The sequence below is a fragment of the Grus americana genome, chromosome 10 (assembly GCF_028858705.1).
Source record: "Grus americana isolate bGruAme1 chromosome 10, bGruAme1.mat, whole genome shotgun sequence".
Classification (NCBI taxonomy): Eukaryota; Metazoa; Chordata; class Aves; order Gruiformes; family Gruidae; genus Grus; species Grus americana.
The window spans coordinates 948,033-970,729 of NC_072861.1; the positions used below are offsets into that span (position 1 = coordinate 948,033).

General features: G+C 50.4%; 2 protein-coding genes across 5 annotated transcripts in view; one reads left to right on the forward strand and one right to left on the reverse strand.

The window, feature by feature from the left end:
• ALPK3 (alpha kinase 3) overlaps positions 1-13,445 on the reverse strand; it is a 35,575-nt gene extending 22,130 nt beyond the window's left edge. Inside the window, exons 1-3 of one of the 2 annotated variants that reach the window (XM_054836832.1) lie at positions 13,234-13,445; positions 4,262-4,300; positions 890-1,011 (exon numbers count right to left, since the gene is read on the reverse strand). In XM_054836832.1, the coding sequence (XP_054692807.1) occupies positions 890-1,011; positions 4,262-4,300; positions 13,234-13,445 (373 nt within the window). The remainder of the gene's footprint in view (positions 1-889; positions 1,012-4,261; positions 4,301-13,233) is intronic. The other variant, XM_054836833.1, reaches the window with a different exon arrangement.
• A 5,525-nt stretch (positions 13,446-18,970) lies between these two features.
• Positions 18,971-22,697, forward strand: part of LOC129210763 (mucosa-associated lymphoid tissue lymphoma translocation protein 1-like) — a 30,038-nt gene continuing 26,311 nt past the window's right edge. Inside the window, exons 1-5 of one of the 3 annotated variants that reach the window (XM_054836949.1) lie at positions 18,971-19,090; positions 19,771-19,865; positions 20,148-20,266; positions 20,597-20,750; positions 21,824-22,002. In XM_054836949.1, the coding sequence (XP_054692924.1) occupies positions 19,856-19,865; positions 20,148-20,266; positions 20,597-20,750; positions 21,824-22,002 (462 nt within the window). In that variant the 5' untranslated portion in view covers positions 18,971-19,090; positions 19,771-19,855. Of the gene's footprint in view, positions 19,091-19,474; positions 19,866-20,147; positions 20,267-20,596; positions 20,751-21,823; positions 22,003-22,697 lie in introns of those variants that run through there. The other 2 variants (XM_054836950.1, XM_054836951.1) reach the window with 2 other exon arrangements.

Below are 22,697 nucleotides of genomic sequence, written 5' to 3' on the forward strand. Positions count from 1 at the left end.
TAGCTGGCCCAAGCAGTAACCAGGATATTCCATTTTCTGGTCTTTAATTTCTTGTCTGAGATGTTAGGTGTGCTGGTTTTGGCAGGGATAGAGTTAATTTTCTTCACAGTAGCTATTACAGGGCTACATTTTGGATTCGTGCTGAAAACAGTGTTGATAACACAGGGGTGTTTTCCTTACTGCTGAGCAGTGCTTACACAGCCAAGGCCTTTGCTGCTCCTCACACCACCCCACCAGCAAGTAGCTGGGGGTGCACAAGGAGTTGGGAGGGGACACAGCCTGGACAGCTGACCCCAATGACGAAAGGGATATTCCATACCGTATGACATCATGCTCAGCATATAAAGCTGGGGGAAGAAGGTAGAAGGGGGGACATTCGAAGTGATGGCATTTGCCTTCCCAAGTCACCATTACACGTGATGGAGCCCTGCTTTTCTGGGGATGGCTGAACACCCGCCTGCCATGGGAAGTGAGGAATGAATTCCTTGTTTTCCTTTGCTTGTGTGTGCAGCTTTTGCTTTACCTGTTAAACTGTATTTATCTCAACCCACAAGTTCTCTCACTTTCACTCTTTGGATTCTCTCCCCCATCCCACCAGGGGGGAACGACCGAGCAGCTGTGTGGAGCTGAGCTGCCAGCCAGAGTTAAACCATGACATTGGTTATGCCTTTGCCTCTTTACAGTCTCAGGTGTTTTACCCCCACCCCCACCCCCACCCCCCCGCTTAAATTAAAGCTGAAATCATCATGCAATTGCTGAATCTTTACTTGGCAGTCTGACAACAGTGGACTCGTTAATGTGTTGCCTTGTTATCACTTGCTCTAGAGTTTAACTAGCGCAAGTCCAGCAAGTGAGGCAGGACCAGATTATTCACTGAAGACACTGTTACCTGTCACTATGCACGTGAATTTAGCATCAGAGTCCTCGGACACAGAACGGGATTTGAGAGTGGTTTCAAATAGTGGCTGGGTTTCCTCCGTCAGCTGAGAAATGATTGCGCAGAAGGTGCTCCTGGAAGATTCAAGAAGCATTTCTTAGAGATCAAAGCACTAGAAAACTCAAAGGGTCCCCTTCCTATCTCATCTCAGAAGCCTGCATTCTTGTCGTAAATGCCCTCCATCCCTCCCATCATCCCTACACTAGGTTGTTGACAAGTCCAGACCAATGTCAGAGTATTTGACTATTTTTTCACTCCTAAGACAACTTTGTCAATTTAAAGTGTCATTTGGGAGACATTCCCTTTGTCTTAGCCCATAGGCTATCGGGGTCATGAATGTCATGAGCCATTTTAGTTCTTGATCACACCGGAACGTTTCTTTGATCAGTCAGCAGGCTCAAAGCGAGACCCTAACAAAGACAGCTTCACATTCCTGGTACTGCACCATTAGTGTCTCAAGTGTTGTTCTGCTCACCAGGTTTTTACTTTATTTGTGAAGACTTCACACTGTAATTTCAGGCCAAGTGTGAACCGAACATGTCTCCCAAACACAACAGCCCTCTTTGAAAGCTTCAAATTAAGAAAAGCTGTCTGCTGCAGCTCACTGAAGGAGACCTTGAGCCTGGATTGCAGGTTTCTGACCTCGGGAACCCTATGTGAAGCTCACACCCATTCCCTGTTTCACCTCACACTGCTGCAGGTAGCCACTCACATGACGTACTCCATGAGTTCAGACACTGACCCCAAAGTTCAGGATGGGACCCCCAAGCAGACAGAACTATCCAAATAGACAGCACAATCTATGAAGTTCATAAAAATGGACCTTAGATTCTCCAGTCATTTAAGCATTATTCAAGGACAGCACTAAATCAGTGTATTCATACAGCACTGCCAGCTCTGTTGGAACATCACTAAGAGGGGCCTCAGAAGATCTAGGATTTCTTAAATAAATGAAAAGGATTAATTCCAAGCTGGGTCTTCATTTGGATAGTGCTCTGGAGCTGGAAGGGAAGAGTTTCTTTCATTTCTACCTCTGCAATTAAAATACTACACATTGACACTAGGAAAGAGGACCCCAAGGTCTCATAGGAGAGAGGACCTTGGGAGAAACAGCAAATATTGCAAGAGAACCAGTAGCTGGCAGCTCTACAAATATAATTTTCAGCAGTGAAAGACATTCCTTAAACAAGTGATCAGCTTCTAGAGACATGCAAGAGGTGGAACAAACCCCCAAACCATTCCTGACACAGCTCCACCACGAGCAGAAGGGTTCATAGCATGTGGTGAGGGCTCCACGAGGAGGAACCCAGACTCACAAGCAGCCCCCGGCTTGCAGGCAGGATGCTGGTGCTGCTGCTACTCATGCTCTACCTGCTGAGGAAGCAGACTTGTTCAGGAAAAACAAAAAACCCCCACTTTTAGCATGAACCCAGCAAGGTCAGGTGCGCCGACAGGCTCTGCAGCAGGGACTGAACTGCACGCGCAGCTGAAGGTGCCAGGATAGCTCCAGCCACAGCGACTGCCTGTTTCACCCAGCCAGAAAACTTACCTGGAGGCTGCAGTGCTATGATTTTCGCTCTGGCTTCCTGCTAGAATGCATTTGTAAGAGATGCAGAGAGATGAATCCCTGAGCAACAAACAATTGGGATGCAGTGGAAGCCTCACCCAGCTCCCAGGCACTTTGTGTTGGGTAAGGGTATGGGACAGGGGCAGTTAGGCTGTTGCAAACTTGACTTATCTACTGAGCGAGGGTTATAAGCACTGCCTATATCCAAACACACGTGTGGGATGGGGTAAAAATCAGACACCACAGCTCAGACTCTTTTCTGTGGAAATCAATGGTCTCCAGCAGACTGGTCCTGGCAAGCAGCTCTTCACACAGCTACAGGGCCAGGAAAGGGCTGTGGGAGCTAGCAGCTGTTTCAAACCAGAGAAACCTTTCCATACTCCAACCCCAGGAGAAAAAAACTCCCATTTCCAAAGAGCAAGGCAGACAATCCAGAACCAAGGCAGTTACTGGTGGAGTTTTGATGGCCCCTTCGATACAGTGCCCCAGCCCTAGACCAGTAAATGCCTTTTAGATCCACATAAGGAACTTCCGAAGCATCAATGAACATTTCATACCCCAGCAGGAGAGCAACTGGATCAGCATCTTAAAAAAAGTGATGCGCACACACACACATAGTGACACTCCGGACCAAGTTTAATCCCAGTACCATGCCACCGGTCTCAGCGGGCAGCACCAGGAATAAGTCTGGTCCATTCAGTGCAAGTCCCACGTTCAGGTGAAATACAGCAAAGGCTACTGAATGGTTTAGGAGAGCAGCACCACCGGGAGCTGGGGGCTCCACAGGCACAGCAGATGAATCAGAGGAGACTTGCCCAATGTACACTTGGCAGGAAGCCCTGGAAGGTCTATTTAACCTTTCAAAGAAACCATTGTATTAGTCACAGGAAGGTTTTAGAGGCTGCAGCACTGTGGGGCTCTCAGCTGACTCACTCCAGCTGCAGTGAGACTTGTCCAATTCAAATTGCTTTCTAAACCAGTAATTCAGAGCATTCAAGAAATCTGATACAAGGCGGCAGCCGCTCTTCCTCCAGGCCTTCCTGAAGCTGCATCTTTGTTGCAGAAAAAGCCTAGGAAGAGGACACCGGCAATTCAGTAGCCTTTTGACATTAAAGAGGGATTTCCATACAAAAGCAGTCTGCAGGAAGAGGAGATTTGAAAAAGCGTATTCCTCTTCATCATGATTTTCTTTTCCTGACGTTTTGGTTAGCAATCCTCCAGCTCTAGGGATGTTCTGGAGAGGCCTTTCCCTCCACGGTCATTCCTCTACCTCCTTCTGCAGCAAACCAGAAATGCCAACTCACTTCCAAATGCGTTATTTTGCCAGAGGCAAAGTACAGCCGTACAAGTGCATTTCAGGGCAGAGTCTAAATGAATGAAGATCTTCACAATGAAGCACAAGATGGGGGAGGGGGGAAGAAAATTCCTTCTTTGAAAGTCTCAGGGCAAGTACATCTAATTTTTAATGTCTCTGTATGGAAGTCTCGCTTTAATATCAAGAAGTGGCTGAACGCCCATTCTTTGGCTAAGAAAGAGGAATATTTCTTGCACCTTAACAGGAATTACAATGAACATCCACTTTGCTGACTGAAGTTCAAGCAAGTATTAGGGATCCAATCATGCAGAATAAGGCTGTTTGTTAGATCACTTCAGGGCTCTCTACTAATTAATTAGTACCAAAGCATTACAGATTAATCATGTGCAGTCAGATTCAGCAAAGTGCTTGGTCAGAGCAGTTTAATGCAACGTAGTTTTACCTTCCTAAACTGGAGGGAGAGAATCTGCTGCTTGATAAGCTAAGCAAAAAACAGCATAAAAACCATTAGACAGAGAAGCACAGAAAGGAGCTGAAATAAACAAACCGTTACAGAGACGTATTAATAATGAGTCGTTTTGCACAGGTCAGAGTTCCTATTAAAAGAAGGTACAGCTGCCTTACTCAGGCTGACTGCCAGGACAAGCAAGCCGCATTGTCAATTGAAATCAAAGGCTGTAAAAATGAAATGGTCATTAACCGCAAAGAATAAGTGTAAGGACATTTATACAAGTAGGTTTCCAAGAAGCAGCACCTGAGCCTTCCATGCACCATCCGCAGCACTGTGCTCAAAGCAGGCAACTCCACGCCAGGAGATGTTCGATTAAACGGCAGGCAGGAGTACGGACCGCTGCGAGCCCACTTCTCTGCCGGCAAGCAGGTGGCCTGAGCAGGTCACCCTCTGTGCTTCCAAGGACAGCTCTTTGGAGAAGCTGAAAACTCTCTGGTCACTATACACTGCTTTCCAGCTTGCCAACCAAATCACTAAGGTCTGGCAAACTAAAAATTAAAATAAAAGAAGTAGACTTTACAAGAATCTACAGGTTTTGCTTTCTTTGCAGGAACATGTTATAACATTCACCAATTCAGGGGATAAAAATCAAACACCCAAGTCCTACACAAGGGACACCCAGATGAGCTACTTACCAGCGGCCACCAGCTCTCCCAAAGGAGTGTCTTCAGGGACTCATGTTCTAGCCAAAAGGCCACGTTGTCATTTTGTGGCAGCAGCCCCTCAGGGCTGTAGGAAATGACCTCTGGGCATTGACCCGCAGCGGTCAGGAGCAATTCCTCACACCCTGGGCTCACCCACATGGCAATCAAAAGCCTAAAACTAACTCGGTACCAGCTAGTCAACAGCACATAAACTCAGTGATTTAATCAGAGAGATGCATGTTAGTTACGCCTATTGCCACAAGCTCACCGTATAGCCTCAGAGATGGCTGCAGCGTAGACATCCCCTTTGGGATGTAAGTCAGACTCCCACATTGGTACGTGCAGATAGATCAAACCTTCTCAGCCTTGTGTACTGAAGACCACTGCTGAACGACCAAACTTCAGTGCTTTATGATGATGCTACAGAAGACAGCATGAAGAACCAAGAAAGGTGCACCTCTTCGGGTCTCCCACCCAAATGACCACATGCAGGCTCTGTGCAAGTCCCAATTGCACAGAAATCAGCGGGACATCAAGTCATGCCCTAAAAATGACCACAGAGGGTCTCTGAAAACTGCTCCTGCCAAGCACAAAGCACTTCCACCTATGGAGGCAGAATCTCCATGTGAATAACAAGTAAAAAAGTAGTTCAGCTTGAAGGTCTGACTCTTTACACAAATAATCGCACATTTTCATTGGGAAAAAAACCAGCACTCTGAAGAGCTCAGTGACTCCTCTCCTTCAGACCAGGACAGCAAAGACAGAAGATGTTTTAGACAGCCACTCAGGAGTAGCTTTAACCCAACAAACATGGGTGGCACTTGCCCTTTTGGCAGCAGCTTCACCCTCTCCACCCCCAGCCGCAGGATCCTGATCCCTCCCCAGTGCCAAGTGCTGTTCACGCAGCCAGAGGATGAGCAGATCAGGCGTTATCCAGCTGGAAAAATAAAACACTAACCATAACAGGCCGAGGATCAGCCACTCAATCCATCTTGCGTGCGCTGTGCTGGCCCATGGGAGAAGTCAAGCAGAGGAACGTTGTCTTTCCAGCTGAGCCCCACCACCTGGGACATCCCTTTGAGCCCCATGTCCTTTCCAGCACTGCAAGGCCTTTGCATTACCTGCCTCACTGACCAGCACATCACCTTGTCCTCATCACTCCCAGCCATCCTAACAGCTTAGGAAGCTGAAATTCCACCTCCAGCTGCTCTCGCCTTGCCCTGACCTTCCAGGGGGACTGAGCTTCCTCCTCCCCACAACACTCGCAAGCACAGCCGCCCCAGGTGACCCCAGGGGCAGCAGCACCAATGCGCTGTGTCCTCAAGCTCTGGGCTGCCCCCAGGCAGCTCTGTCTAGCTGGAAACACAATTCATAGAATCATAGGCTGGTTTGGGTTGGAAGGGACCTCAAAGATCATCTAGTTCCAACCCCCTACCATGGGCAGGGACACCCTCCACTAGACCAGGTTGCTCATTCATGGGCACAAATATGAATTATGTCTTACCTTCCAGTTTTTCAACAGTAAAGGAACCCAAAAACATTTTGCATACCACTGCAAGGTAAAAATGTCCCTTTAGCCTCCAGGAATACTAAGGACCCAGGAGCCAGCAAGGAAGATCGTAAAACACTTGCTGGAGAATGCCAGTGTAGGCAGAAGTGTGGCTTTAATCATGCTTTCTTGCATAAGACAAACAGGACAGTGTTTTGGCTTGAAAGTAAAGAAAATCACTAAAATAGCAAGAGTCAGAATGAAGGGTGTCTGTGCCACAACCCGCTTCTGCTCATGAATGTGATCAAACAGTGAAAATTGTCAGTACTTTTTTTTTAATCCCCAGTGTTGAGCACACAACCTGGGCTTTATTCACGGCACATCCTGAAACACAGTGCTGAATACTGGACTGAAGGTCTCTTGAGGAGCCTTGATATTATCAAAAGGAAAAGGCCATCACCACAAAGATCCGTTTATTAACTAAAGCTTAACCTCAATATGCTGAGGAACGAAGCAAAATTTGCTTTACAGACTAGAGATTTAAGCCCAGAGACAGCAAGATCAAATTCTGAATGCTTCAGCCAGAACAGCCCTGCCTGCAGGCAGCTGGCGTTTCACTTCATTTTAATTACATTCACAACATACCCACATAGCGCTGCAACAGCATAACTACATCAAACTCTAAACCAAATCTACCCACTTGGAAACGTGGGACCCCCGAGCAAGGCACGACAGACGCCCCAGCGTGCCTGGTCTGACACGCTTTGGGACTGGACCGTCTGCATCCTCAGCTCCCCAGAGACTTGTTAGTGCACACAGTACAGGACTCTGCTAATGAAATGCAGCATCAGCAGCAGATGTGTCTCCCCCGAGCAAGCTTGGGGCCATTATAGTTACCGGATGAAGGCAAACGCTTATCTTGTCCTGAGGAACACATCTAAAGCAGGTGAATCAAGGTCTAAAGGCACTGGTTTCTCTCTACTGGAGAAGAGGAGCTCAGAGAGCTCTGCTCCTGGCATCGGTGGGAGGAAAGCCTCCTGAGGCATCTTGCATCCATGAAGTGATGAACAGCTTGTTAAAAGCTAGCCCTGAAAGCACAGGTTTGGTTATTAACTGGTGTTGCACTGGACCGTGAGAATGACACCACTCTACTACATACCTTCTACCAGCCTCAATTCTTCTTTAAATTCTGTTTTATCAGAGCCTTTCAAACCCCTTTGGACATTTATTATCCTCAGAAAGGTTTTAGCCCTTCGACTACTCATAATTTTCTTTGGAAGCGAAGGCAGTCTTCCCCATTTTTCATGCACTTGCCAAATTTCAGTCTTGCTGCAAGGGCAGGAGGCAGAACTGTCAATACCACTCACTTTTTTTAATCACTAAAAACATTGCTCAAGTTGATGGCCTAGGTTGCTACATCACCCCACTGACACTGAAAAGTTAACTGCTTGAAAAACATAGATTTTAAATACAGCACTTTTTCTAAGCCCTCTCATGCAATCTCTGCACGAAATTCTCCTGTTTCTGTATTTCTTCTTCCCAAGACAAAGAATTCTTTCTCCTTCCAACTCATGTCCTCATATGGATGTCAACAAGAGCTCAGGAGACCCTAAAATAGGCTTGAGTGGCTCCATCCTCACGTGTACAAGTACACGGACTTGATCTGCTTGAGCTGCAACAGTCATTAATGTATTTCCATGCTCTTTCACAGCACGAAAATTGAGCCACAGAAGCTGTCCAGCACAGCAAGTAAACAGGGAATTGTGTCGATGATAGCAAGGCTGAGACCTCCAAGCTACGTTTTGATGGAAACAGCATTGCACAAAAGCTCCTCAGAAGAGCCCATGGAGAACTGGGCAGCCCTTCCATCCCAAGAGCAGGACAGAGGGATGGCCCTGGCTATCCCCTACGGACGGTCCCTCTTGCTGACACTCTGACCCGTGACATTATTGGGCATGTTTTGCACATGCAGACTTCCAAGTATAAGATTTCACATGAACTTCTCTGCCTCCAAGGTTAATACTACTTGAGACAAATACAAGCCACTCTGAACGTCTTCTCAGCTGTCAGTAGCAAACAGTTTTCAGCATTTAAAAGCCAACAATGAAGCTTTCATGTACATATGGTTATGCTTAAGGCTTCTTTCCTGCCATGTGTCCCGCTTCTTATCAAGCACTTCATGCGCACACTGAATGAGTGCGTTTGTGTTTCATATACCATGGCAGTAATTATCAGCAATCCTGTGATAAAGCAGCTGTGAGTGCTATGGAGCTGTACAAGACACATTGTTATTTTACAGAGTGGAAAACGGATGTATTGAGTCTTTGCTTGTCAAGGTCATGGAACGAATCGATGTCGGAGCTGGAGAAATATGGCAGTTTTTCTGCAGGTAATTTACTTTGAGCCGAGATGAACACGGAGTTGCATGCAACAATTTAGAGCTAAATTTCATTAACAGAGAAGGTGGGAAACAATAAATTAAGTTACATGTTCCTGTGTCAGCCTCCCTAACACTCTGAAGATGTCTCAGATCTATGTATTTTAACTCTGAATTACTGCTGCCTTTATAGTCCAAATTAAACTGGTAGCTAGTTGAAAGACATCAAGGAACGAGAAAAGACGAAAGAAAGCAAAGCAAATATTGGACACTGAGATGCCCAGGAAGGTTGACATCTTTCTGGTAACTCATCATGCGTAGAAGGTTTTTGTGGCTGTGGGTTAGAAAAGAAGCAAGGTGAAAATATAGGTGTTCGTAACAGCTCTTCTGCCTTCTTCCTGGACCAGGAGATGCTGTAAAGTGTGAGACTGAGTCGGTGTGAGGTAGGAGCCTCATTCACCTGAGACCTTCCTCCCCTTGCTGAAGCTGAGTAAGGATAGAGCAGGTTTTAATTCCACCTCCTGGAAACTGCCTCTGCTGTGGCAGAAGAGGTGCCCAGTTCAGAGGAGACCATGCTCTCCCCTCCATGCAATCAGATGGGATCCCAGGTCTGTGAAATTTTATAAGGTTTCCAGAGAAGAGCAAAGTTCACACATGTGATATGTTCTGTATTTTAACAGTGGTCCTGAATAGCACTGTTTGTCCAGCTCCACATCCTGATCTTCCAGCCTAGGTTATCGGCTCATGGGCCTACATACTGAGCTCTGCTTGATCTTCTAGGAGATATGGGCAGGAGGCTTTAGAAAGGGGGCTGAATAATGCAGCTTGGGATTATTATTCACTGTCCACAACTGTGGGGGTAAGGGGCCCCACTCAAACTGGGCACTGATAATTACACCAATAGGAAAAAGACACTTCTACCCTGGAGACCCCGGAGATGGCCCCACCAATGCCTTTACTTTTGCCTTTTGAGTGGGTACTGGGTGCCCCTCCTTTCCGAGTTTGGGACACTTCCATACGACGAGACGGATACACTGAATTCCCTCAGATGCCACAGCTGGTTTCTCATCAGGGATTTACACCACTTGTTGCCAAAAGCAAGGTCCTGTAAAAAGCTACAGGTGCCCAACTGCTGAAGAGTGAACACCTCTGAACTAAGAAAGCTAAACATGCTTTTCAGGAACTAAGCACTCCTGCGTTTTCAGCTCACTTTATTATAGTAACAGATCTTTCACCTTCATTTGATATTATGTGCAAAGCAAGAGGTAGAAGATTAGGAATGGTTTCTAGCCAGAAAAGCCAGGTGGCAAGGCACTCTCCTGAGCTCAACTGCCACCGCAACCAGAGACAGCCGTCCAAGAAAAGATCAGAGGCAATGTCACTATACTCTATAAATATCTGCATATGATGAAGCTATGACAGTAGAAAGATATTTAAGCAAGGAGGCAATGCTGTAACGAGGCCGAGGAGCAGACATCTGCATTAGATGAGAGGTGCAGATCGCTTCCAGCAGAGGAGTTTGCCTAGGGCTCAGATGAAGCCTCTGCCATAAGTTTTTACATAAAATTGCACCCCTCTGCACAAGACATTCTCCAGACTGAGCCAGTTCTCACAAAAAGAACACCAAAAGAGTCATCTTGAAGTTGTTTGTGGCCTATGAATGTAGCTAAAGCAGACCCTGGACAGGACCGGCAGCTTTTCCTCTCCCTTTGAGAAGTAATTATAGTCAAGTGCTTTGAGACCTAAGAGTTTTTCTGAAAAAACAAACACATCTACCCCAAAATAAAAAAATCCTGCCAGCTGCCAGGGCAGAAGGCAAGTCAGCATGACCATAAGCTGGTCCTCACATTGTCTGTTATCACGTATGTTAAAAGACTGACGGAGGAAAGCCAGTAATCTCTTGTCACTGACCCATCTGCTCACAAGAGAAGATTCTTCCTAAAGACCAGCTCCCAAGGGCACAAAAGGTAAATTATCCTTGGTTTAATAAAGGGATGATGTTCTCTCTATGGCCATTTTCAATGCCTCTACTCCTTTGGCCTCTGCTGCACCACTTCCGATAATTTCTACAAGTTTAAAAAAAAAAAAACAAAAACCCAGAAAAAAACCTGTACCGGTTTCCAAATTAGTATACTTCAATTTACACAACATCCTTTTGCTCCTATAGGATTAGGAAGACCAAGTAAAACCATCCAGACTATTCTCTAGACAGGTCATGAATGCAAGTATATAGGTGAAACATGTTCATGAGCCACCCTATAAGCGGGGATTCCTAAACTCAATTTCTTTTCATAAAGATATTTCCATGTCTGTGAGTACCTCTGCCATGTCACTACGCTTTCTCCTGCTTTAAGAATGGGTGAAGAGAGCAGGCAAATATTTCGCTTAAACAAAGTCTACAAACACATATAAAGACAGCAACAGAGAAGCTTGAAAAAAACCCCACACTTTCTTCAGATCAGAATATCCATTTTTGCTTTCTAACCACCACCACAGCAGCCTCCCACCGCAATTCTGTGCCTGCATCACTTGTCCCATACTTTTGATAGCTCCAAACCCACCAAATTCAAATACGTTCTGCGTTAAAGAGAACTGCTGAATGTTATCTGCTGTTATGCATGTCGCTCATTTTGCTTTTCAAGTTCTCCCAGGCAAGCTCTCCAGATGTTCCTGGATTTAATTAAAGTCCTAATTGCTTTCTGAAAGTCTTCTTGCTACACCATTCCACTCACTTGCTTTCCAGAATTGTTATGATACATTATTTAATTACAGGACAAAAAGCCCCACTTATTCAAGCCTTTGCCCTGCATCATAGACAACACCACAGTTTCCACGCATCCTGGCTCAAGTCTTCAGCACTTGTAGGCGCAATCAGGGCCATGCGGGCAATGAGACTTTTATATTCCTCCTCCTCCTTTATTCATTAGAGAAACTGGAAGATGTCATGAATGCAGGGAAAGGTCAGTTTTGCTATTTAGCGAATATTTATTCACTGCTTCTTACAACAGATGGGGCAGCCACTGAAGTTAACAAGCAAAATGAAATTACCTTGCCATAGGCTTTGACAACCAAGTACATAAGTGGGTTGAAAAAGGGATTGGACAATTTGTGGAAAATGAAGGCGCTACTTATAATCCACAGAATGGAGGCCCTGGACTCAGTTACAGATTTCCTGTGCACGGTACGGTCTGAGGTCGCAGATTGGCAGTGGACGCTGTATGGGCATTTGTTGAAGATGCCGCGGTATGCAGACAGACTGCAATTAGACCACGTGCTACGATACAAGCACAAAGGAACTGAATTAAGGCAACTTGACTTTGGCATTACCCCAGCTTTAACATCTGACTTCCAGGCAGCACGTTTTTGTCTCTTTTGGTCCTGTATTTATTTTTACGAATCTTGGATTCTTTGAGGCATCAACCCTTGACACGCTGGAAATGGATTATTTATAAATCGTCAACAGGGAAAAGGCACGCTCGTTTCCAGAGCTTACAGACTGAAGAGCATTCCTAGTGAATTCAAAGTCATTTATAGGCTTTATTTTGAACAACTAACAGAATCACCGACACCTTTGCTTTCGCTGGCACGTTGCCTTGTATTTGCTAACCTCAGCCAGCCTCATTCGACAACATGTTTATCATACCTTCTCCTGTGCGAACAAAGCCTTATTTCTACCACAGACCTCATTTCTGACCCAGGAATGCCATTCTCATCGCTGCTCGGCCTGTATCTACATTGCAGAAATACCTTTTTGGCAATAAGATAAGGCACACATGCAGCGGGCCCCTTGCTCGGAGTCTGGTGTCGATAACACAAGCGGCTTCACTACAATGAAGGCAGGAAGGTCAGCGCGGTATCCTGTACGCAAGTTTAACTTGAGAGACGCAGGAGCTTGTGTCCATCAGGATTTCACAGCACGGCAGTCAACTTAGCACACCTGCCCTGCTATAAAACGATGTGCGACGCTGACAACCCCTGCCCCGGCAACAACCACAAAAAACCCACAGCCCTTTTCTGGGAAGCAGAGGGCTGTCCCGCAGCAAACAAGCTGTTTTGGAAAGCCCAAGCCATCTCTTGGTTTTTCCACCCCAGAGATGATCTCCAGGGAGGGAAAGGCCCAGGTGGCCATGCCACTTCCAGCTTGGCCGTCACCTCAGTCCATTCGGGGACAGGGTATTGCCTTACGGCTTGGGATGCCGCCAGCCTGCTCTCCTCCCGCTTCACCTCCAGCTTGTCCCCGCTCCCCCCGCGCCTCGGTCCTCCACCTGCCTTTGAAACGTCTCCCGCAGGCCTTGTCCCCGTCCCAGGGCCTCCACGCACCCATGGCGGCACCCGGGCAGGGGGGACACCCATGGCTCAGCAACCCCTCACCCCCCGGCCTGGCCGCCCTCACCTGTTCTGGGGCCGGATGCCCAGCAGGTAGCTGCGCCGGTCAGGCCGGGAGGCCCAGGCTGCGTTCTCGGCCTCCTCCGCGCCCTCGATACTGCTGGTTTCCTGCCCGTAGAGGCCGGCGAGGGCCCGGCGGGACGAGCCCATGGCGGCGGCCGGGCTGCGGCTGCCCCTGCCCCCGCCGCCGCTGCCCGCCCTGTCAGTCACCGCCAGCATTTATAGCCGCCCCGCACATGCCGCTGTCAGTCGGGGGCGGTGGAGACGTGACGCGATGGACACGGCCCAGCCCGGCCCGGCCTCCGCGGGGCCGAGGGCCCAGCCTGCCCCGGGCCTGACTGCCGGGTCTCCTCCTGCTCCCGCCATCACTGCCAGCTGGAGTTCATCCTTCTGGGAGAAAGTGTATTTTTAATTATTTTTTATTTTTCACGATAACCTCCACCTTCCCCGCCTCGATTTAGGGGATTTCTCACACCTGGAAGATGTCTCAGGATCAGCTAAAAGAGTCCCCGGTATCTCGCAGGCACAAGGCTCCCACCCTGGCTGGAGCACGGTCACGGCAGTCACGTCCCTGTGTCGGCCTCGGGAGCCTCTCGCACCATGGCAGCCTGGTTTTTCTCCTGGGCTGCACGGGAGAAGGTCTGTGCCGGTTATTTATTCTGTCTCCATGAAAAGGACAGCACAAAAGAGGGCTATAAAAGGTGGGTACATGTCACAAACTATTACCAGCAGTGATTTAATACCAAAGGAAAACATAACGCGTAATAAAATGGGATTTATTCTTGTTCCGCCTTTGTCTTGCCTGTCAAGCTGTTGTATCATGCACCGCAGGCACGTCGCTGGTGGCACTGCATCTCTCCAGTGCAGGATTGACGGATGGAGCAGATTTGCTGCGGATCAGCTGTCTGCCCACAACTGCACAGCAGTAATCGCTGCAGAAGTGGGAAGATGATGGTAGAGAGCTCCAGACCGGCAAAAATGACAGGCTTTGAGCTGATCCTCCCTGGGCAGGAGAGATAATGAACACAGCAGCAAGCAGCGGGGCAGATGATGGCCACATGGATCACTTGGTGCAGGACACCCTGATTCCTTTTCCCCAGCAAACACTGTGATTTGGAAGGTAGGGACTGGCACAGGGGCGTGCATGGACACGGAGTGTGTGCATCACCTATGCATGGGCACAGGGATGTGCATGGATATACACACTGCATATCACCTATACATGGGCACGGGAGCGTGTATGTACGCACATGGTGTGTGCACGGGGATGTGCATAGACACACACAGTGTGTGCATCACCTGTACAAAGACATGAGGCTGTGCATAGACACACACAGTGTGTGCATCACCTGTATATGGGCACAGAGGTGTGCACAGACACAAACAGTGTGTGCATGACATCTACACAGGCACAGGGGTGTGTATGGACATACACTGTGTGTGCATCACCTGTACATGGGCACAGAGGTGTGCACAGAGACAGATAGCATGTGCATTACCGATACGTGGGCGGTGGGTGTGCACAGACACACACAATGTGTGTGTCAGGTTGATAAAACTCAGCCTTGACCTAAGTTGCTCTTGTCACTGATTTATCAAACCTCAGCCCAAATAGAAGGGGGTGGTTACAACTTGAGTCAGATCTGCATGTGGAGAAACTGGTGTCCACCAAGAGAATTGCCAAGGCCAGCAGATGCCCAAGTCCAGGCATATGGGAGGGCAGTGACATCTGTAGACCAGGGGTTTGGGGAGAAGTTTGCAGAGAGAGGTGGTGGCTGTGGGGGATTCAGCCATGCAATCTAGTAGAGCAGTGCTTGCAGACACGACCAGATCCAAAGCCAGGACTCTCAAGTGAATTTTAGTCTCATATAAAGTTTCTTGGATCCTGTTAACCTGTCTGAGCCAGCGTATACTGGGTTGACAATTTGTTTTTTGTGGTTGCAGAAGTTATGATGTGTCCTAAGCACCCCAAATCTGGATTTATCCAGTCATGACAGTAGCCTGATCAGACTTGTAGTTCTTCCACTCAAGGCCCAGTGAAATGCTTTTCTCAGCTCAGATCTCAGGATAGTCTTGCATTTGAGCAGTGTTTTGGAAGGAGCCTTCTGTCATCTCAGGTGAAGGCATTGGATTTTATTTGCTTTTTGCAGGCCACCGTGGCAGGTGATGACATTATCAGGCATGTAAATAGCTGGATTTGTGATACCAGAGAGGATACTTGGTCTTGACAAATGCAAAGGAGATGGACCTCATAAGACATTCGGATGTGGTCCTAGGAAATATGGGGAAAGAAGGTGGTCCCAGAGGGCTGACTGAAGATTTCATCTTCACCAGGCAGTAAAATAGCAGATGAAATTGCATAAAATGAATGTTAACAAAACAACGGATACTAATTTTCAATAGGCAGCAGTGGGCTCTGCATGGGCTAATGCCACTCAGGAATAATCCATCTCAAATAGAATACAGTAAAAAAAAACCCAAACCCAAAACTCACAGCAGGACAGCAAGGATGACCAGAGGTCCAGACTGGCCGCTGCAGAAAGAACAACTACATAGACTGGGACTCTTCAGCCTGGAAGGAACAACTGAGGTAGACATGACTGAGGTATACACAGCTGTGAGGGACGAGAACAAGACCAGGGGTATCAAGTGAAATTAGCAGGAGATAAAATCAGTAAAATAGAGGTGCTTCCTCACACACTTTGGCATGAAGCTACTTCCACACATTGCTGTGATTGCTCAATGTCAGTAGGGGTTAAGAAACCCCGTAGGACAAATCTGTGGAAAGAAAATCTCCTGAGGTTTCCTCAAGACAAAAATACTACCTTTGGTTCTAGAAGTCTCTGAGCTACAAAAGAAGAATATTCACTGTGCACGTGCCCCAGTCTCACGCCCTTCGCTGCGCCCCGGCTGCTGCCTGATGTGGGAGGCAGGATGCTAGGCTGGAAGGACCCAAGGTGCCATCCTCCTGCTCCCATCTCTTTCTCTGAAAGGAGGAGGACTTTCAGGTCCCACAGCTTCAGGAAACCTTAATTCAAGTCCCAGCATATGAATTACACGTTATTTTACCATCCCGTCACCATGAGCCCTATCTCTTGGGGTGTTAATCTGATAGAAGATACAGCCCAGACCATCCTGAGAAGGGTGTCCACAACAGGTGGGTCTCTGTGTCAGGCCTGGAACTGTGTCCGGTTTCAGACTCACAAATACAGGAAAGACACTGATATACTGGAGTGAGTCTAGTGAAGGCCACCAAGATGATTGAGGGAGCTCAGGCATGTGACATAGGAGGAGAGGATGAGAGAAACCAGGTTTAAGTCTTCAGGAGAGGGCTAATGGCGACCTCCTTGCTTTCTTCAACTACCTCACAGGAGGGTGCAGACCAGACAGAGCCAGCCTCTTCCCAGAGGTGCACAGCGATAGTCTGAGAGGCAACAAATACAAGTGGCAAGGAGGAAAGTTCTGATTAGATGGTAGGAAAAAAATTGCCCTGTGAGGGGGATCAAACAATACAACAGGTTCCCAGAGAGGTGAGTGATCTCCATCTTGGGAGACAGTCAGCTGTGGACGGGACAAGATGCCAAGCAACTGATCTATACCCTGCTCAGAGTGGGAGGGTCGACCAGAGACCTCCAGAGGTCCCTTCCCACCCCAGTCATGCGGAGGTTCTGTGCCTCACCCTGGTAGCGGAGGGAAATCTGGATAGTGACCACAGGCTTAGCTCAACTGTGGTGAGATGAAGCCTGCTGTGGTGCTTGACCCTTCCCCCAGATGCACAGTGGATGTATTTTTTTCTGCGCTTTCAGGCTCTGAATGGCTCTTGTGCCCATCACCCTGCTGAGACAGAGCTTCCTCTTACAACATCTGCTCTCCCATCATTTTGTTCGCAGGGAGTGACAGTGCCCTCTGCTCCCGTCTCCGTTTGGAAACGCGCTCTCTCACCATTTAGTTTTTGAAGCCTAAGCCAGTCAGCCACAAGGCTTCAACCCTTGTTAGCAAAGCTTTCCTCCGCTGCCTGCAAATCCAGCGCTGACTCACAGCGAGAGTTGCAGATGTTCTCTCACTCCTCTCACACAGTACGTCCTTCCCTTTCCCAGCCTGCACGCACACCCGTAGGTTCCTCCCTTTCTGAAATTGCAGGTTTCTTCCTGCTCTCCAACGTGACATCAACAAGCTCTCACCGCTGGTTCTTCACCAAATACTCATGCAGACTGTGCCAGGGCAGGGCTCTTGCAGAGGACAAGCACGACGGACTTTGTGTCTAGGTATTTGATGGAGGATGCTCTCTCTGAAGCCCAGAGAAGCAGTCTATGGGGAACGCAGCAACCTCTAGCTGTTTGAAGAGATGCTGCATCAAGCAGAAGTGTCATCTTTAGCTCCAGGAAAGTGCTGGGGTTAATTTAATGATCATTTTTATTAGCTACCTGTGCTGCATCTATTATAAGTCTGCATCACAGGCATGACATGGAGCTACTACACATATTCAGCCAGAACTTTCACTTGCAATCCATTAATATGTTTATTTTAAACCTGCGAGGGTATATTTCCAAATGCTTAGCTGGACCCTCTAGAAATTAAGAAAAATGAGGGTCTGTGCGATCTCAGAGGCAGCTGGGGAGATGAGCACAAAGGAAGGTCCTTTATGTGTCCAAAGTCTATGTTAAGCATCACCTTCCTGGTATCAAGGAAAGGACAGGACCAGTCCCTGTAGGCGCAGGGATTACTCTGGATCATATTGGATGGACACAGTGTCGCATGTCCTACCTTTGCAGGAGTGCAGCGTTGACTGTCCCATCCTGCACAGAGGGAAGGGCATGGAGGGAGAAAATCCTTCCTCCACCCACCAACTGTGTTGGGTTTGGCTTTTTCCCACCATGTTCTTCCCCATCCCTTATAAGAGAAAAGCAGCAGGTAGAGGCACATCCCTCAGCCTTGCTTAGTCCCTCCGACCCTATGGCATGGCTCAGCTCTGCCCTGGATTCCCGAGGGAACCCTGTGGAGGTGATTCGTGACCAATCTCAGCCACAACTGCTTCTCTCCGCCATCCTGGAGACCAGCTTGCGCCCTTCCACGCTGCCACTGAAGGCACTTGGGAGAGACATCCCTGGTGGGCTTGTTTTTCGTTGGTCAACTCCCATCATTGTTATTGTGAAAGCCAGTTCTGCAGCCCTGAGGGGAGAAAAATATCAGCAAGGATCTCTCCTGTAGCTTCTTCTCTGGATGGTCTGTGATCCCCCTTGTGCTGAAGTCCTCGTCCTTGTCACTCCTGGCATCGTGGGGACCTGCTGCCCAGGACCTCTGGCTTGAGGAAAAGCCGGTCTGGTGAGAATTTGTCTGCCCTGGAGCTGGGAATCCATCAGCGGGGCCCCCCCAAGTCCTGAGCGCAGACCTGCTTCATCCCCGCTGGCTTTGTGTCACACTCCCTGCCTGGTTGCTTCAAAGTTCTTTGGGAACAACCCCCACTCGCTCCCTGTTCACCCTCCGTCCTCTCCATTCGCCATTTCACAGACCTCCAGCTCCTTTCCGTGGCCCTCCCATCTCTTGAAAGGTGAGGACTTTTGGTTTAATGAGTCTGACCTTACTTGCCCTTTGTAAAGGAAAGTCACGGCACAGCTGTAACGAGTCCTGACGCTCACCGCCATGTCGTCCCCGTCTGTCCCACTTCTGACCCGTCCCAGAGGGGCTTGTGCAACCTCCGGGCAGGCTCAGCACCACTTCCCCTGCAGCCCTCGTGATGCCTGGCCTAGCTGGAGGGTATTTCTCGGAGGAAGCAGCCCGATGGGGTTTCTACCTGCCCGGCAGAGCAGAGGCAGTGGAGCTGTGGCTCCACCATGAGCCTTGGGGCTGCGGCCCGTGGGAGAGAGGTGAGGGCGGCCGTGAGGAGTGGGGTGCGAGGGCGGTGGGGAGGGCGGCTGTGGGGAGGGGGGTGAGGATGGCTGTGGGCATGGGGATGAGTGGCTGTGGGGAGCACAGCAAGGCTGGTTGTGGGGATGAGGTGAGGACACCCGTGGGGAGGGGGGGCGAGGACAGCTGTGGGGAGAGGGGGGACACACCGTGGGGAGGAGGTGAGGGCACCCGTGGGTACGGGACCGGTCACCCGCGGGCAGGGGAGGCACGGGCAGCCTGGTACCGGAGCGAGAGGCGCCTCCCGCCGCGCCCCCGTCGGAGCGGGCCGTTCCGGGCCGTGCTGTGCCGAGGGGCAGCCCCGGCGCCGTTCGGCGCCGCCCCGCGCGGTTCCGCTGTGGGAGCGGGGCGGGCCCGGCGGCGCGGAAGTGCGGGGCCGGCGGGGCCTTCCCCGGGCGGCGGGGCCGGCGGCAGGTGAGTGCGGGGCCGCGGCCCGGCCCCGCGCGGGGGGTGCCCGCCGAGGCCCCCGGCCCGGCGAACCGGAGCCCGGAGCCCGGCCTACTCCGCCCCGAAGCCCGGCCTACCCCGCCCCGGAGGCCGCCACGCACAGCCCTCCCGCCGCCACGCCGGGCGAGCGGCCCCGCCGGACGGTCCCGAGCCGCCCCCCGAGCTCCGGGCGCTGCTTTCCCGCCCGCCGCAGGTGCTGCCGCTGCTTCCCCGGGAGAGGAGCCGCCGCGGGCCCGGCCGGCGGCCGCCGAGGCCGTGGAGGAACCGCCGGCGAAGCGATGCAGGAAGGTGAGTCCGTGGGCAGCTCGGCCTGGGCGATCCCCCCGGCCCCGCAGCGCAAAAAGTGCTGCAGCCCATATGTCTGGGCATCAGGAGACCGCCCGAAACAGCTCCACCGCATCCCCTGGACGTGGGAGGGCGAGCATCCCTGTTTTTCCAATTCTCCCTTCCTCCCGTGATGGGTGCCGGGGGCCCCTCTTGCAGCCCGACGTGCCTGGCCGCCGGCTGGGAGCGAACGCCTGGGCTGTCCCTGCCGGGTTGTTTCCACCTCTGCATCCTGTTTCTCCACAGCCATTGTGATCACCGAGCAGCCGATCTCCGTCTCTGTCCCCGTGGGATACTCCTTCACCTTGCGGTGCAGAGCCGAGGGACGCACGTCGCTGCAGTACCAGTGGTTTTCTCAGTACCAGGTAACGGTGGGAGCGGAGGTGGCCCTGGGTATGGCACCAGGCTGGGTCCCTGCCTGCAGTGATGGAGCTGGCCCTCTGTGGGCAGACCTCGTGGGAACCAGGAGGCTAGAAGGAGAGAGGGATAGAGTGCGTGTACATGCCGAGGGCTTCTGTAGATGCTGGGAGGGAGCGTGCAATTGGAAAAACTCCTTCTCCCGCATCCCTGCGGCTGGAGGAGGGGAGGAGACCAGGGATTCCTACTTTTCCTGCTCTTACCAGGGACCTGCTGGTGCCTTCTGCTACCAGCGATGAGGGGGGACTCACTGCCCACCGCCTGTGTTTTCCCTTTAGTCTGTCTGCTGCCAGATCCCTGGTGCCACCAAGGAAGATTTGCCTATCACTGCACAGCAGACCCAACTGTACACTTGCAGAATCAATGACCTCTACAAAAACGCCGTCTTCTCCGACTGGGTGAAGGTAGAGGTCCATCAGTGTGTCGCCAGAGGTACGAGCATGTCTTGTAGCTTTTCTATATTTTATACTTTGCCCACCTTTGCAACAGTCATCCTGTGCAGTTCCTGGCTTGAAAATCGCGATACGGAAAGATTGCTCCAGCGACGTGAGGCTGCAGGTCTGAGCCAGACCTCCATGTCCATCCTCTGGATGGTTCAGGTCCCTGTCGTGGTCCAAATAACCCCAGCTGTATGTACCTGCTCCTCCTGCTGATCGCTCACCGTGGGTTTCCCAGAGTTATACCAGGCGTTTGCCCATTTGCACTGGGCGGAGGGACTGGAAGAGGCAATCTGGCTATTTCAAAGCTGAGCAAAAATAACTCCGGGTGTGGTTGACCTCAGCAGGTTGACTGTGCCCTTGGCAGGAAAGGGCGAGTGTCAGGTTTGGGAAGCCAGAGGCAGGGCTTTGGCGTGTCGTTTACTATTGTGAGTGTCTGTCAAAGATTCCCTGCTTCCAGAGCAGAAAGGCGCAGCAGTGATGTCCTGTGGGATGGCATCTCTTGGTGCAGGTGGAAAAGTGATGATCTGAGGGCTGGAGCACCTCTGTGATGGAGACGGGCTGAGAGAGTTGGGGTGGTTCAGCCTGGAGAAGAGAAGGCTTCAGGGAGACCTTAGAGCACCTTCCAGTCCCTAAAGGGGCTCCAGGAAAGCTGGAGAGGGGCTGGTGACAAGGGCAGGGAGTGACAGGATGAGGGGGAATGGGTTTAAAATGAAAGAGGGTAGATACTGATTAGATCTGAGGAAGAGATTCTTGCCTGTGAGGGTGGTGAGGCCCTGGCACAGGTTGCCCAGAGAAGCTGTGGCTACCCTGGCTCCCTGGCAGTGTTCAAGGCCAGGTTGGATGGGGCTTTGGGCAACCTGGGCTGGTGGAGGGTGTCCCTGCCCATAGCAGGGGGGTGGAACTAGATGGGCTGTGAGGTCCTTTCCCACCCAAACCCTTCTATGATTCGATGATAAAAAGCTCGCTTTCCTGGCAGTACGCACAGACTGCTATGCAGACGGGAAAGATCACCACTGTTTTCTGTCCTTGCGGAGGGAGGACCAATTCTGTGTCGCTGCTTCACAGGACTGCCCCCTCGGCTCTGGCGAGGAGAACCTGTCATCGTCCTCAACCCCACCGAACAGAGGGTGGAGGTAGGGAAGCCGCTACAGCTGCAGTGTGCTGCCATGGGGGTCCCAGCCCCCAGCTACCAGTGGTATCGGAATGGGAACCTGCTGGAACAACAGAAGAAAAAAAAACTCTGGGTAATGTTGCCTTGGGATAGTTCAAAAACTTTGGCTGCCGAGGTGGGTGATGGGAGAAGCTTGTTGCTGGATGGTGGACGCGGGAGAGCCGCAGAAGCCTTGGAGAGACTGCCGAAAATTGTGTTATTGTCATCCTGGATGTGACAGGTGGCAGTCCTTAAGCCTGGCTCGTATCTGCATGTCAGGGCTTGGACGTGCTTTGATCTGTGTGATCAGGTGAATGCCAGTGGAAAGCAGTCTGTCCTTGCCTGTCCTCCCCGTCTCTCCAGCCCTTGAGAAGCAGCCTCGTGCTCAGCTATCTTTCCCTGCCGCGTTGCAGGGTTGTGAGAAAGCACTCCACGTACCACCCCTGTTGCTTTGATAGCTGACTGAAGGACTCTGGGTGAAAAGGGAATACATTTTATGCGCTCTTTTCAAAGCTGTGGATGTTTCTCTAAGAAGTAACCGATTCATAGATGCGTCAAGGGCTCTCAGCACGTCTCCTGTGCCTCTTTGCAGCAGTGGCACAAGAACAGCTATTGTATGTCTGCGCAGGGGACTGCGGAGTGATAGAGCTGCGGGAGTGCTGTCTGCCCGCAGGAGAGCTAGAAGGAAAAGTGGTTAGTCCCGACAGAAAAGAGTCAGGGAGACAGCAAAAGATTTGGGTTTATTTTGGGTCTCTGGCTGAATGTAAATCAGTGCTGTCTTCTTGATGC